This window comes from Amphiura filiformis, chromosome 12 (assembly GCF_039555335.1).
Source record: "Amphiura filiformis chromosome 12, Afil_fr2py, whole genome shotgun sequence".
Taxonomy (NCBI): Eukaryota; Metazoa; Echinodermata; class Ophiuroidea; order Amphilepidida; family Amphiuridae; genus Amphiura; species Amphiura filiformis.
In genome coordinates this window covers 51,816,134-51,831,230 of record NC_092639.1, presented here as the reverse complement: position 1 = coordinate 51,831,230, position 15,097 = coordinate 51,816,134, and the positions used below count along the sequence as shown (strand labels likewise).

General features: G+C 37.3%; 2 protein-coding genes across 2 annotated transcripts; both read right to left on the bottom strand.

The window, feature by feature from the left end:
• Positions 1–11,149: 11,149 nt before the first annotated feature.
• LOC140166898 (uncharacterized) lies at positions 11,150–11,761 on the bottom strand. Its single transcript, XM_072190384.1, has one exon. It carries the CDS (start codon positions 11,759–11,761, stop codon positions 11,150–11,152), a length of 612 nt encoding a protein of 203 aa, XP_072046485.1.
• A 367-nt stretch (positions 11,762–12,128) lies between these two features.
• LOC140166897 (uncharacterized) lies at positions 12,129–13,582 on the bottom strand. Its single transcript, XM_072190383.1, has 2 exons — positions 12,907–13,582; positions 12,129–12,724 (listed from the first exon to the last, which is right to left on the bottom strand). The coding sequence occupies exons 1-2, from the start codon at positions 13,580–13,582 to the stop codon at positions 12,129–12,131; spliced, it is 1,272 nt and encodes a 423-aa protein (XP_072046484.1).
• Between the last annotated feature and the right edge of the window lie 1,515 nt (positions 13,583–15,097).

The following is a 15,097-nucleotide window of genomic DNA, read 5'->3' as shown; positions in this document are numbered from 1 at the left end:
ATGCATGAAACCGTGTCGGTGATGAAAGATTTAATACCAACATGACCAATGCGGGTTATCATCAAAGAAAAACGCATGCAAATTTTGTGTATAAGTCGAACCGTAAACACATCAAGAATCCTGTTTTATTTTGCACTTTTATTGGAGAACATTGAAAATTGTGAGATCACAAGAGGGCCTATCATTCAATTGTGGAATTTAAGAAAAAGAGTCATGCAAGATTTTACGTTTATAATCCACTTGGCTCTCGATACAGTAGCGTCCGCTTGTCATACACGCGCGTGAGAACAAAGGTTATGTAACTATAGCACACGATGCGTTGCGAAGCGACTGCGCCCCATAGACACATCGGCCTAGTTTGATCGCGCGTGTATCACACGTGGACGCTACTGTCGAAGAAGCCATATAGACCATACATTGTAAATAAAAGTTTAAGTTTCTGTAACACTCTAGAAATTCCTGGTATTTCCAGGAACCTCTACTCCTACATATTACAAATACAAAATAAAGCCTACCCCTTTCATTCCGTTTTCAAATAACCACACCAAAGTGCTCTAAACGGTTATAAACACCTGAACTACAATGTTTAAGTTTTAAACATTGCTAATATTTAGAGTTAATCTAAAAGTGTTTACCTTAAGTACTAAAAATGTTTAAAATTTAAACCAGGTGTTTGACGAAGTGTTTATATCGTTAGTGTTTATAACTGTTTATAGCAGTTTGGTGTGTTTAAGTATTAACGTAAGAGTGTGATTATTTGAAAAGGGAATGAAAGAGATTTTATTTTACTTGAGATTTCGCCATCCATGCTGATGGCTTGATCATAAGTGATCTGGTCCACTGTACTTCCCGCGGAATTTGGATGCACTCTCACTCCTCGTGATCAAAGTTGTTTTCAGCAGTGGATGATATAAACTATAAAGAGAGAAAGTGCCGTCATCGCGGTTGATTGCTTTGTCCCCCTTCTTGCGTATCTATATCGCTTCTCTGCTTCTTCTTGGCATTTAAGTCTTTGTCCAAGATGCTTGTTCCTCCAGTATATAACATGATTTTCTTGTGCGATGTGAACGTGATCTGTGATAGCAGAATTGTGCTGTTCGGAAGTGGAAGCTTTTTTTAGTTGCACTGGTGAACTACCGTAAAACCCCGTCTACAAGGATATACCTAAGAAACGCCCTCAATAAAATTGGTTGCTTATTGTATTTGGAGTTTGAGCAAATATATACTGGCACTGGGTGGCTATGCATTCCATCTAAGTATGTTGTAACACCAATCAATTGTATTGACATAATAACGACTGTTTCGTATATCAGGATCGTATAGCTCAATTGATAGAGCGTCAGACTTTGGAACTGAAGACATGCTGAAGAGAGCATGGCCCGGGCACCGGTTCCGTTTTTTCATTCTCGTTTAATTTTAACTTTTGACATGTTCTTTTTATCTTTCTTCAAATCTACCTTTCTACTTTTAATTTTAGGTGTGTTTTTTTTTTTTTTTATAGTTTTTTATAGTTTTTTTTAGTAATTTTGTGGTTTTATAGAAACTAGTAAAAGCATTTATTCTAAATAATAGCGAAACCCACGGTTAGACAGATGTGTTGTAACTACTTGTCTGTCCTCGTCTTTGCAATAAAAACCTGTTGCACCTTTGTGCCATCCCAATTCTTGAGGAATGGTAGGTAGGGTGCGTTTTTGGCTTAAGCACGATTTTGTTTCTACTTGAAATGAAATCAAAATAAATATTGTTCTGTTGCCACAATTGTAGTTTTTTCAATAAAAAAAAATAGATGAGGAATAATAATTATTCCATATTTGAATCTATTGTCCCATCAAGAATAGAGTGTCTTCAAAAACTTCAATCAATTCATCTGACAAAGGAAACTATTCTGGTCATTCAATTTTGTTTCGCTTGCACCTGTTATATCACAGGCGTTGGTAGAAGGCACACTTCTCTTAGTGAAGTAGTGATGTAAACACTAACATGATTAATTACCATAGCTAGCAATGGACATACACTATTTTTTGTTCCACTTGAACCCATACTATAGGCTATTCGCTGTCGATGTGACGTAATTAATCGGATTAACTACCATAGCAATTGATGAATACAATTTCGAATATATAGCCCTGCACTTCATCGTTCACGTGGCACCTATGCATTAAACCATAGTTGTCAAAGAAATGCTAATCACTCGCCATGTAAGATTAGTATTTATGAAAAGAGTGGTATTCAATCTATGTTTGGTGACATACGCGGGTGATTAGTGCAATCTGCTTGATGGTAGTTATTGCGATTATTACGTCACTTCGACAGCGAATTGTAGTATAGAGTGTATGCAATAAACCCAAGCGGAACGAGAGTTGCTAAGTAACCGGTACCCGAACCATAAACACATGCATGATCAGAGAGCGAGTGTTCAGTTTCCCCATAGCTTCCCATGTTGTACACACGTCAGTCGAATTTGGCGGTGTTGGTTTGTTTGTCCTCCAAGTTATAGCATTGTTCACTTTGTGTTGAACATTGTAATTGGGCCTCACTGTAATGGCATAAAGGTTACTGTTATATCATGTCAAGAGGCCACTTTCATGAATAAGCTAAACAGCCTATGTGGAGGAATTTTATGCATGAGCAATCACACCAATGACGTAGTAATGAATACCCTCTATAGACGAATCCAACAAGCCAAGTGATGGTCAGAATTTATTCGGCCATTATACGCTGGTGAAGTTGCGTAATTAATCGGATTAATTACCATAGCAATAGGTGAAAACAATTTTGAACATATCGCGCTGCGCTACAAGCAGGTTACACTCATCACCTGTACTGTGTATGTCTGCAATCATAGATTGAATACCATACTGGTCTTTTCAAAGATCTTACAGGTGCAGCATGATATGGTTCAATGAAGAGGTACCGCCTGAACGTATCAGTGTATAACGCGGTATATTCACAAATTGTTTTCACCTATTGCTATGGTAGTTAATCCGATTATTACGTAACTTCGCAGCGTATTGGAATAAAACAGGAGGATGTGAGTTCATAAGGGCAATGTCGGGGATTATAGGTCACAATCGATGTGGAGAGATGAGAGGTCCGACCAACAGCCATAGCGAATGGTTCATGTTCAACTAATTCCAGCGGACGGTCTGTGGCTAGTAAGGAATCGTCTTTGACCACATGCGCAGATCTGTCTCGTCAGGAAGATATTTAATATCCCGAATTTATAATAGGCCTATGCCTACCAGTTCCATCGTATAACCGATCTGCCAGAGAATGTTTGTTACCATGTTTAATAAATTCGTATTTATCGTATAATAAAATGTAGCCAAATGTATATTATGTGTCACACGGTTTTCTGCTGAACCACTAGCAGGCTATGTTACCACATCTATGACAATGACAAAGGTGAATTTTGATGATTTTACGATCGTCCGGATGAGCAAATCACTGAATGGGTCTTTAGTTCCCTCCTCTCCTTATCCTGCCAATATTATATGAATCAAAGAAAAATAAAGAAAAAATAAAATTAAACAAGAAAAAAAGACAAAGAAAAGAAACAATAAAAGAAAAACAATCGAATAAATTAAACTAAATATGAAAAAAAAATGATCACGAAAGGAGTCTTTAGAAAATGCAAGAAAATATAAATGAAAAGTTTGAACAATATTTTGTTTATAAAAGTTTGTGTGACCGTGATGAGGCTCGAACTCACCATCTTCCGATCTAAAGAACCAAAGTCTTATGCATTGCCAAGTGAGCTATGCTCGTGAGATGCGAAATAAAGATAAAATAATAGGCCTACATTGTATACCTGCTTGTGTCGGTAAATGATTTGCTCAAATTCCACAATGATATAATATTGTGGAGGGCGCTAGCGTGAAATATGCTATCATCACAGTCGCTTCTATTCCTTATAGACGGGTTTCTACGGTAGTGTCTTTTCTGCCTCGAAGTGTTTTTTGATGTTCTTTTAACCGCGCGCCGACTTACCTTCCTGTTTCTCAAGCATACAACTTATCACAGACTTTGCATGGAATGTCCTATACTACATGGCTGGTTTCCAAAATGTCTTTCTTGCCTTAGGATGAACAAGAATACTTTTGAGAATGTTGGTCGGACTCATGGCTTTATATTCTGTATGTTTTGAAAAATCCTTTGAAGTTATTCAGCCAGCCTTTTGACATGGTATCACAACCATGCCTCTTGATGCGGTTTCATCCGTTTTCTTTGACTTCTTTGGTTGACGGGGTTTGACTTCCATCTGTTGTCTAACTCTATCTAATGAACACCAAAAAAAAATTACGTCTTTTGGGGAAAAAATCCATATCTTCAATATGAAAGGTCAAAATTTTCAATTGCTTTTCCTCCCAACTACATACACTTTAAGAATATATCATTAGATTTATACAATTTACTTCGAGAACTGTTATATATCAAAAATGTGAAAAATATCAAATTTTAATAATTTGTCATAAAATTTGTATTATATCGTGAATTTCAAAAATTAAAATTATTTGATATCAGAAAGACATTCTGCGTATTGGGTAGCCGCAATCTGTTAAAGCATTTCTGATCGTACTCGCCTCTGAAGCAACTTTGATCTCGAGAAGTGAGAGTACATCCAAACTCCACGGGAAAAACAGTGGACCATATCACTTGGATGAGAATTATTTTTTGGATTTGTCCAACAAACTCGTCGGCTTCATTCCATAGTGGCGTAAGGTGATTTTTTTTGTCATTTTTGTCAACACATGTGTTTTTAATGATGTTATCTTTAATTCTCAGCAGCCGAAGAATAGCTAATTATTGATAATTAATTAAATAAATTTGGCTTATGGTTACAAAGTGAAATTTTGTGTTTTCCATAGTTACGTATCGACCTTCCGCCACTTTTTCACAAATTTTATAATGTAAACAAACTTTAAAATATCGCCAAAATGAAAAACATTGCATATCATACTGGCGTATTACTTCGCTTCATTCCATAGTGGCGTAAGATCACTTTACGCCACTGTGAAATGAAACCGACGTAAAGTAACACCAAAGGGATTACATGGCAATCGATGTGGCGTAAAGGGTATTGTGTTTTGTGTGCTTTCCATACTGAAGTATCGTTTTGTACTTATTGTTTTTAATTTGTCCGTAATAATATGTCTTTATTTCCTTTGAAAGTTATATAAAGATAAAATCTATTTATTTTACTACAGAAATGTCACATCAAGTACAACATATAATAAATGTCTGACTTACACAAGTCGATTTATATTAACGTTTCTTTAAACCCGATTTTCTTCCAAAGTTGTTTATTCGCGATGCCCCCACCTTAATACGCCACTATGGAATGAAGCCGACAAATTCACCTAAATTGCCAGTTGATCAAAGTAAAGTATAGGGAACTCGTATACGATCAGGTCGATCACCTCTAAGCAATGACTGATTTGCCAATAAAGTTAGTGATGCAATCAGTGTCCTTGGTCGTAATATACATAACAATTAAGACAATCCTCGTGATTCTCTGACACATTCTCTATAAACAGGTAATTAATGTCTAACTTATAAAACACTGCAGTAAAAAGCAATAAAATAAACGTAAAGAAGTAAAAAAATAGAAAAGTTCATTAAATATCGGAATTCAAATTCCACTCACAGCAGTGTGCAACTGTTGTAGTATGCCTGTCTCAGTTGAAAGCCAAGATCCGTTAAAACAGAACTAGTTTCCCCTTCATATTTCATACCTTGTTTCAATATCAAATCATACTCCTTAACATTAGACTTTTCAATAAAGACAATTGATACCTTTCTCACTAATATTAGGTATATCACCTCAAAAATAATCGCAGCAGAAACGCGTTATTTAATGTTCCTACATTATTAAGCTTTATTAAAGCATCAAAAATCAAAACACAGAATTGAAATTGGTCAATGCATTGTGATGTAATGTCAATTTAAAGATGCTCGTAGATGGAATGAAATCCTGCCACAAATGGCTGTAATGACAAAATTGGCACATTTCGAGATTTTGAAGGTTTATTTGGACGCTTGCTTGGAAAAACAGCGTTAATTTAAATAGCACATGTTAAATGCCTGTCTTTCCTGACTTCGTTACAGAAAACAAAATTAAAAAATCCATCATTGAATAATTATAATAAATTAATCAAATATACTATTTTAGCCATTTCGGCCAATCTGCAAACAAATTAAATCTCAAAAAATGACTAAGTTCAGCTTATTAATATGCAAAATTGATGCCAATAGAAAACCGTACATGATATAAAGGTGCGTTTTTTTTTGCACACATATGTATACAAAGTTCTTTCAATTGATGACAAAAATACACAAAAAGTAATTAATTATGCAAATTAGGTAATTACAGCTAATTATGTATTTATGATATTATTATGCAAATTAGGCATGAGTAATTTTGGTTTTTTTTCAATATTTAATGAACGTCTGTTCATTCATCATAAATCTTTTAAGTATGATCCTGTTATGAGGTTGAATAAATGAACTGCAGTTAATTATTTAAAAACAATACAAAAAAATTAAAAGTTTGACATTTTGACGGTGTCTGGAATATAATTTTCATTTTACTGTAAACATGGTATGTGTCACCATTACTCAAAGCCAAGTCCGAAAAGTAAAAATTAAAATTCAGTTGCAATGAGACTTTAAATTAACATTTTGTCATCTGGATTAACATGGGAGGATAATCGGTAAAATGAACAGCAATTTCACTGTACCGCGTATACAAAAATAGTATGGCCTTGGACACACACAATGGCTTAGAGCTATTGTGGTTTGGAAAATTACTCCTAAAAAAACATTGATTAATGTTTTGCTTCAACTGGTTTTAGGGAAGTGTTTCATTTGTTGTCGACGGAATTAATTTACATGCTAAGAAAGATTAGTATTTCAGCTAAATGGTGGTAGTTCCTTTACTTCAGTAGGCCTATATTTACTGATTTATGAGCGATCTTCAAAAATCCATAAAACAGGCAGTAGTTCTTAAACAAAACAATTTTTAATTTGGGGGACCCGATGGTAGCTTCGGAAGGCTTCACACACCATGTATTAAAAATTCAAACATTTTGGATAAATGAAGCATATGAAGAAATTCATTTATCGACATGGATGTTTTCTAAAATTGGCCAAATTTGAAGCGCGCCCTTTTCAATTCACTGTTATGCTTGCATGCACAGTGTAGCAGAATTATTGTGCAGCCACTGTGACATACCTACTAATATGGAAATTGATAAGTAAATCCCTTTCGTTTCCCGTTTTTAATAACGAAATCCTTAGTTATGATTTATTACATGACCGCCCTCATCGGTGGATTCCATATGCGATTACGCATGCTACTGTAAAAAACATGGTTTTTGCAGATAAAAAATAACTTCAGGTTTCAATACTTTGGGCTATTCTAGTGGAATTCCATACCAGACATGACCTCAATCTTCCATACAAGGAGTGTGTATTTCAAATGGGGTTACCTAAATGGGTGACTCCATTTGAAATCTACACCCCCTGTGTGGGAGATAAAGGTTATGTCTTCAATAGCGAGTGTATGGATTTTACCTAGCATAGCTCATTCCAATTATTATTGTTTTAACAGGAAGTTAAGCTTAGATTAGCATGGGTAGAAATTTGCAATACCTGAGTGAAAAACATGTAACATTCCATAAGTTTGAGCATATGAGATGTATCTGATACTGATCGTGGGATATACTCGGCGGGTTTATAAAGTTTTAAGCATTGTCTTTAAATAATATCGAATAAAAGTATCATGTTAAACATATTCCTGTTTTGCGTAAACCAAAGCACTCCTGTATATTTTACCGCGTAAAAATAAAGTATTAAACTAAATGCAATTTTAAAGCGAATGGTTGCTTCAAAAATTAAACCGATACCCTGCTAGTGATAAACATGATAAAAGATGAAATGAAGTATACTAACTGGTAAAGGCTAAAATTCTTATACACAAACAGTGGACAAATGGGATCGATATTTTGATATCACCCCAACCTGAATCCACATTACTGTATTTATATTGAACAATTTGGTAGGCCTATCCTTAAAACCCTAAATAAAATTGAAACAAAGGATACAATTTCCACTCAAAATATAGTCCATAATATAATTATGCCCTTCGTTAACAAATTTGGCCCAACCATAAAATTTTCATATAAGTTTACTTTTTTTTCAATCTGGAGAAGCCACTGCTGCCATTTCAACAGTACTCACTTCTCTCGTGGCTTCTACTAGATTTCTATAATTAGTGGTGTGTGCTCATAAGAAATTCAGCCTGTTTGTTAAAATAATACATTTTCTAAACTTGACGGTTATGATTTCAATAGTTCTTTGGCTGAATAGGTGCAATGTCATCAATAACAATATTTGACACAACTCATTCATATTTGCACGCCACCAGCTTGATTTCGCCCAATAAATTCCCAGAAATCACCCAACCAGATATAGCGCAATGCGGCTGCGAGTATTTCATGCTTCGGCTGTAACCCCCCGGGGGGGGGGGGGTCACTCCCATTGTGGCCTGTGCACCATCCGCGATAATCAACTTTTGAAAAGCACCCTAAACAAGGATTTAACCCTTGGCTAAAACACGCCTGTTTTCACACCCTAAACAGGGATTTTACTCCTTGCATCAAATTTCATACCCTAAATTTCATTTCCGCGTATTAGCAATTGCAATTTTGCTACCCTTTTTTCCAATTTTTCATGTTTTTGACACCCTAAACACGATACGCGCGTATCGTACCTACCCACGAAAAACTACCCTTTTTACACGTTTTTATTATCGCGGATGGTGTACAGGCCACAATGGGAGTGACCCCCCCCCCCGGGGGGCTGTAACGGCTGCATGCTACTCATACAGGATTGCAGATTTATAAATTGTAAACTACATGGGTTTCACTAGACTATTATTTTCGAAACCACTCTGGGCCCCACAGATTTGTGCAAATATAAAGGTCATCAGTATTATAATACATAAAAATGTGTTAGGGCTCGTCCGGAGCCAATTTTGCAATCTGTGTCCAAGGAGTTTTGATCACATTTTCTCCATAGAAATCCAATCCAATAGTAGGCATGGCTTGTAGATGAAAACATTCAGAATCGTTTCACGTTGTATTGTTAAAAACACCGAGTGTATTACAAATTACGAATTCGCCCTGGTGGTGTGCATTATTATGTATAACACCAACAACCTTCCAGCAAAGAAATACAAACTACAAGTCATAGAGGAAGAGGAGTAACTACTCCTAAAATCACATCTTTATTCTTGATGATGTATTTTAATATTATCTTGGGACTGACAGGATTTACAACAAAAACATTGAAATAATGCCTTGTAAGTGCCACGTCCGAGAAGATATTGAAACAACAATTCCTCAGGTTGCTTTTCTATCACTGTCATATCCTACTTGAGTGATTCGGTTCCGTGTCAAGCGAAATTACAATTTTGACACATACCTGTATTATAAGCTTGTCTAAATGGTTTAACTTTGTTTTATTAGTTGAACATATATTTGGTATTTGATAGAACGGCTACTTCTTTATATATGCAATTGAATACCTAAGTGGATGAAGGGCCTAACTCCATCATTTTACAAACATGAGTTAGACCCTGCATTTTATTGCTAGCAGACACTTCTTCCTTGTGTGTAAGGATACTTAATCTTGAGCTATCATAGTTGCCATAGAATAAAGGCCAAACAACTCCATGGAGTTGGGCTTTTCTTCCACAAATATGGGGAATAGTATGGAGATGGAGTTGGGCCCTTCTTCCACTTAGCTATTCAATTATTTTCTGCTATACCGTATACAGACGCTAGGTAAAGACCTTAGCGATTATAATAATGTTTATTACAAGCAACTTAGAAATGGATGATGCAAAATAAAGTGTATCACAGGTTAGAATTTCGTACGAAATTCTTTCTACAACAAACATTGGCATACAATTTGTAAAGATTTGAAGATTTTTTCGTAACATCGAAAGTACAGCAGTCATCGCCATACGCCAGAGTTTCTAGAATGCTGCTAAAATAAGAAAATTTTTAATGCTAATTTATTGCACATTGTAGGGAAGCGTGGTTACCTTTTTGAAATCGCCGAGTGGGAGGGTTTTTAATGAAATATTTTTTGTGTTAAAACTGAAGCATCCTATGTATAAAAGAATATATGAATATTAACTGCACATCATATATAACGATTCGTGATACCCAATCGTCCTAAAATTTATGTGGTTTAGGAGGCAGAGAATTTTATTTCAATTTTATATACGCCAAAATATTTTCTGAATTTAGTCAAAATTAACACTCTATTGATGGTGAAAATTGTATGTAAATTTTACGTAGGTCCCGACTAAAGATTACTGTTTCGTCTTTATGGGAATCTAATCTTTTAATATCTGAAAGAAACTTTTGGGACCTATGTGGACTTTTCCTATAAATTGCAAAAATTCAGACCGTCTTACAACAAAAATGGTAGGCTGACTGGGCTCCATACCTCGCAACCGAAGCGATGTCCTGCAGAGCACGTGGCCGAAATCAAAATCGATTTATGTTTTGTGTATGTATCATAGGACCCTCGTATTAATTGTCTGTATGCGCTTGAGAATTCAACAATGTTAATAATGGTAGCTCTATTATAGATAGATAGATGATAGATAGATAGATAAATGGTTTATTAATATGCACTCGCAGTAAAAACTGAATTGCCACATATTTACGAAATATAATAAACATATTAACACATTATTCATTAAAATTGACATAAAAGATAGCATTTTATCAACACTCATGTACTCACGCTTCGAACAGTAAACTCACCACACTACTACGACTCAGACTCCTAAACACATTCACAGCGCCCGTCTTCACACACACCCAACACACCCCCTTTACAAACACTTACACACCCACACACCATCGCCAACACCCCGATCCACACCCGCGACACTAAACGCACAACCACCAAACTCACCCAATCACACACCCACACTTAAACCATTTACTCCATAAATTCAAGGTGAAAAACATCAAAATACATATTTGAAACGAGTACCACAAATTGATGAGAACACATTTGCATCAAAATTGTTCATAATATTGCACATGATAATAATGATAAAAGATCACATTAGCTGGTCATTGTACAGTTTGGTGAGATAGGGTATTGGGCTTTCTTGGTAGCGTTTAGTTCTGCAACGCACAGTGGTCAGATGATCTGAATTACGAAGTAGCCGACTTGTGCTACTGACGCGCAGGGGAGGTAGCCATTCGCGGAATTGATGAGAATTCATCATTGCATTGACGAATGTTACACAGATATGTTTCCTTCTCTCAGTCAACACAGTAAGGTTGCATGTGGTCAAAGCCTCATCATAGGTGGAGTATTTGTTGCCCAGGATGATCTTGCAAGCCCGCTTTTGCACACGTTCAATGGCGGATTGTTGTTTGGCGGTGATGCTTGAATGCCAAACCGGAGCAACGTATTCTGTAAGTGGTCTGACGTAGCCAACGTATATTGTCACAAGATCTTCAATCGGCAAGTCAAACCTTTTCAGCAGCTTAAGCATGTGAAGCCTACCGTTGGCTTTCTTCAGCATTTGATCAATGTGAGTTGACCATGTCAAGTCAGCTGAGATTTGGACGCCAAGGATTTTGGTGACATCCACTTGATTAAGATCAGTGTTACAGAGTTTCAGCACGTGATTTAGCGGTCGCTTTAAGAACGAGATTGACATAATGCGCACTTCTCAGGATTGAGCTTCATGTTGTTCTCATTTGACCAATCTGCGAAAGTGTTCAACTGATCTTGGATGGTGGTAGGCTGCGTTGCCTTGGCTGATTCTATGATGGTCATGTCGTCAACATATTTGAGAACACAGATAGGCGATGGTGTGTCAACAAGTGCAGAATTAATCATGACAAGAAATCCATTGGGACCGAATAAGGTGCCTTGGGGCAAGCTTCCCTTCAGCGTTATCCACGATAAAATGGCGCCTTTGTACCGAACACATTGTGCTCTTTGCGTAAGGAAGCTGCAAAGCCACGCAACCACAGGGGGGCGGACTCCAAGATTGATTAATTTGCGAATGAGTACATTGTGGTTTATGCGGTCAAACGCTTTGCTGAAGTCAGTGACCACCAGCGTACTGTGTCTTCCTGGTTTGTCTGCATTTTGTGTAGCGTATGCAACAGTTTGACAAGGTAGTGGGTAGTCGCCACTCCTTTCCGGTTCCCAAACTGGTTGGGATCAATATGTTCTTGAATATCGTCCATGAGCCACTGATTCATGAATGATTCGGCTACCTTAGCAAAATGGTCCGTTAAAGATATTGGGCGGAGACTGTTAAATGTTGCAGGCTTACTCTTGGGGATAGGGACCACCGTGACCTTTCTCCACTGGGGTGGCACAACACCCTCTGCGTTAGATCTGTTAAGGATGTTGGAGAGTGGTAAGCTCAGTTCATACGAGAATTCGCGGATAATCCTACTTGGTATTCCGTCAGGACCTCCAGCTTTACCGCTCTTTATTTTATTCAGTTTTCTGTACACCTCATGCTGCTGCACCACAAATGCTGAATTTTCAGACGATTCAAAAGATGGATGATCATCCACATTAAGAGGTGGCTGGTCATTAGCAACTGATGCGAAATGTTCATTGATACTATTTGCCACAGCGACAAAGTCACTTGGGTTGACCCCTGGGGTGGAGCAATGTTTGATTCAGTTTTTGTCATATTAGCCATAACACGAATCTGCTGATACCACTTTGCCGGATTCGCTGATTTTAGTCGCTGTACCCGGTCACGGTAGAAGTCACGCTTTGCTTTGGATATTTCGCGCTGGACTTTGTTGCGCATGATTCTCCAATTGTGAGTGTTACCTTCATGGAAGGATTTCTGTCTCTTACAAATAAGCGATTTAATAGCTGGAGTGATCCAAGGTTTGTCATGTACATGAAGTTTCACTTTGCGACAAGGGAAGTGAAGTTGTATTGCCGAGTTCAGAGTTTTGTAGAAGGCACTGGTCTTATCACCTGTATTTGCCGCTTCAGTGACCTCAGTCCATGTATGACTAGTAATCCATCTGCCAAACTCGTTCAGGGGTCGTACTTTGCGGATGTGAACGCTGTTGGATCTGATTTCATGATCCTTAGGAGTCCATAATACAGTACGATGATCACTAGTCCCGATTGGGGCGCTGACAATTGGTGTATTGTAAAACATGGATAAGTTGGTCACTATCTTATCCAAAATGCTGTAACCTCTAGTTGGCTTGTTCACCACTTGGGCAAACTTGTGACTAGCAGCAAGGATCTGGGTGATATCAAGTTGGTTAACGTCACCTATCAGGGAAATACCAGCATCTGGGTGTTTGGTGCTAATTTTGTCAATACTATCAAGCAAGTGTTCAATGAGCTCTTGTTCGTGGGGATCGCCCCGGGGTATGTATATTACAGCATAGTACAGTACAGAGATGGCCCGAGGAAGGCGTTGGGGGCGTGCTTTGAACCACAGTACCTCTAGATTGTCTGGGACTGTGATGTCAGTATTTTGCATGATGCAGTCATGTCTACAGTAGAATTCATCTCGACCTTTGCAGGACTTAACCCCATTAAAAGCTATTAAACCAAGATAACACTCATTGAAACAGCTCAACTGATTAAATCGGATCTTCTCTGGTTGTGCACAAGTGACTGTTTTCATGTGCGATATCGCAATAAAGCTGGTATTCATAGCTTCAGTTGGGTAACCGATTATAAAGGAAACGAAAGGAAACAATGTTATGTGTGGCTTTGTTCACGAAATCAGACAATGGCGTGCTTTTTGTAAACCAGCATTCTTGAAAATGAGCAACATAATGATTTTTGACTTAACACGGTTTGGAAATAATTTCTTCATATTTTTGGTGTTATCTGTCGTTTACATGTCCTTCCTAAAACACAAAAGTACGACCCTCTCCAAACACCTAAATTAGCTAAAAATTTAGGACATGTTACAAAACTATATTGTCTAGAATTTTAGAAGAGTACTTTTAATATTGGCCGGTTATTTTTCACACAGCGACGTTAACTAGTCATATCCCCATACTGTTAACGTATGGATATTTGTAAAGGTCACGCGTCAATGGGAAAGAGCACTGTGTATTGTGTATAGGAAAACGGACAGTAACTGCAGTATGGTGGATTCAATTCATTGCGGACGTAGCAGGCTACTCCTCCCCCTGCGCGGGTAGACCTTGATTTTGTGAGCAATTCATACCCTTAAAGTTGATAATGTTCAATGGGTTTGTTAGAAGTAAACCAAGATTCAGAAATGGCACAGACATCAGCCTGATTCCCAATAACCGTCGATCTGAACTCATCAAATTTTTTATTCAAAGATCTTGGATTGCACATGAAAATAGAGGGTAGGCTATGTCCGGACATATGAGAATCTTTAGGTTTACATTCAGGTTCACATTCAATTCTACATAAATTACTATTGCACACAGATTTTGTTGGCATACTGACATTATTAATTGATCTATTAGTTACACGAACTGTAATAGGTCTTTGTTTGTTACGACCAGCTCTACACCCTCTCTTAGTACTTTTTGCGATACCAATGTCTTTAAGTTTAAGCCACAACGAGTTATCAATACTAGCGCAAGTATGTTGGATAAAGCATGTCTATCGTAGCGTAGCATTGTGCGAGGCTGTATAATACACATTGCGAGAGGTCACTGATGCGAAGCGTTCGTGAGGATGATCTATACACAGAATATACGATGCAAGTATATGGCGATAATGCAGTGTTATTTTGTAGACCAGATGTTCAACAAATATCATGAGTTTACAGCAAAATTCGCGAGAAATGTCATTCAAATGAGAGTTCAATGCACATTATTGTTTTGAGCAGATAAAATTCCAAAATATGGTACGTTTTCTCTCTTTGCTTGTCACGTGGTATGTTGAAGTAATGAAGTTCCGATTATATGTTTAAATTTTCATGATGATACCAACAAGTCTTGTGGCCGAGCGGTCTAAGGCGCTGGTGATATGTCGATACTGTATACATGATAGCGGCACAGTG

Excerpts from the sequence above, each read along its gene's own strand:
- LOC140166898 (XM_072190384.1), bottom strand. The coding sequence starts at position 11,761 with ATGTCAATCTCGTTCTTAAAGCGACCGCTAAATCACGTGCTGAAACTC.
- LOC140166897 (XM_072190383.1), bottom strand. The coding sequence starts at position 13,582 with ATGCAAAATACTGACATCACAGTCCCAGACAATCTAGAGGTACTGTGG. Across the intron at positions 12,725-12,906 it reads ACAGAAATCCTTCCATGAAG|GGGTCAACCCAAGTGACTTT; the intron begins GTAACACTCACA and ends GCTCCACCCCAG.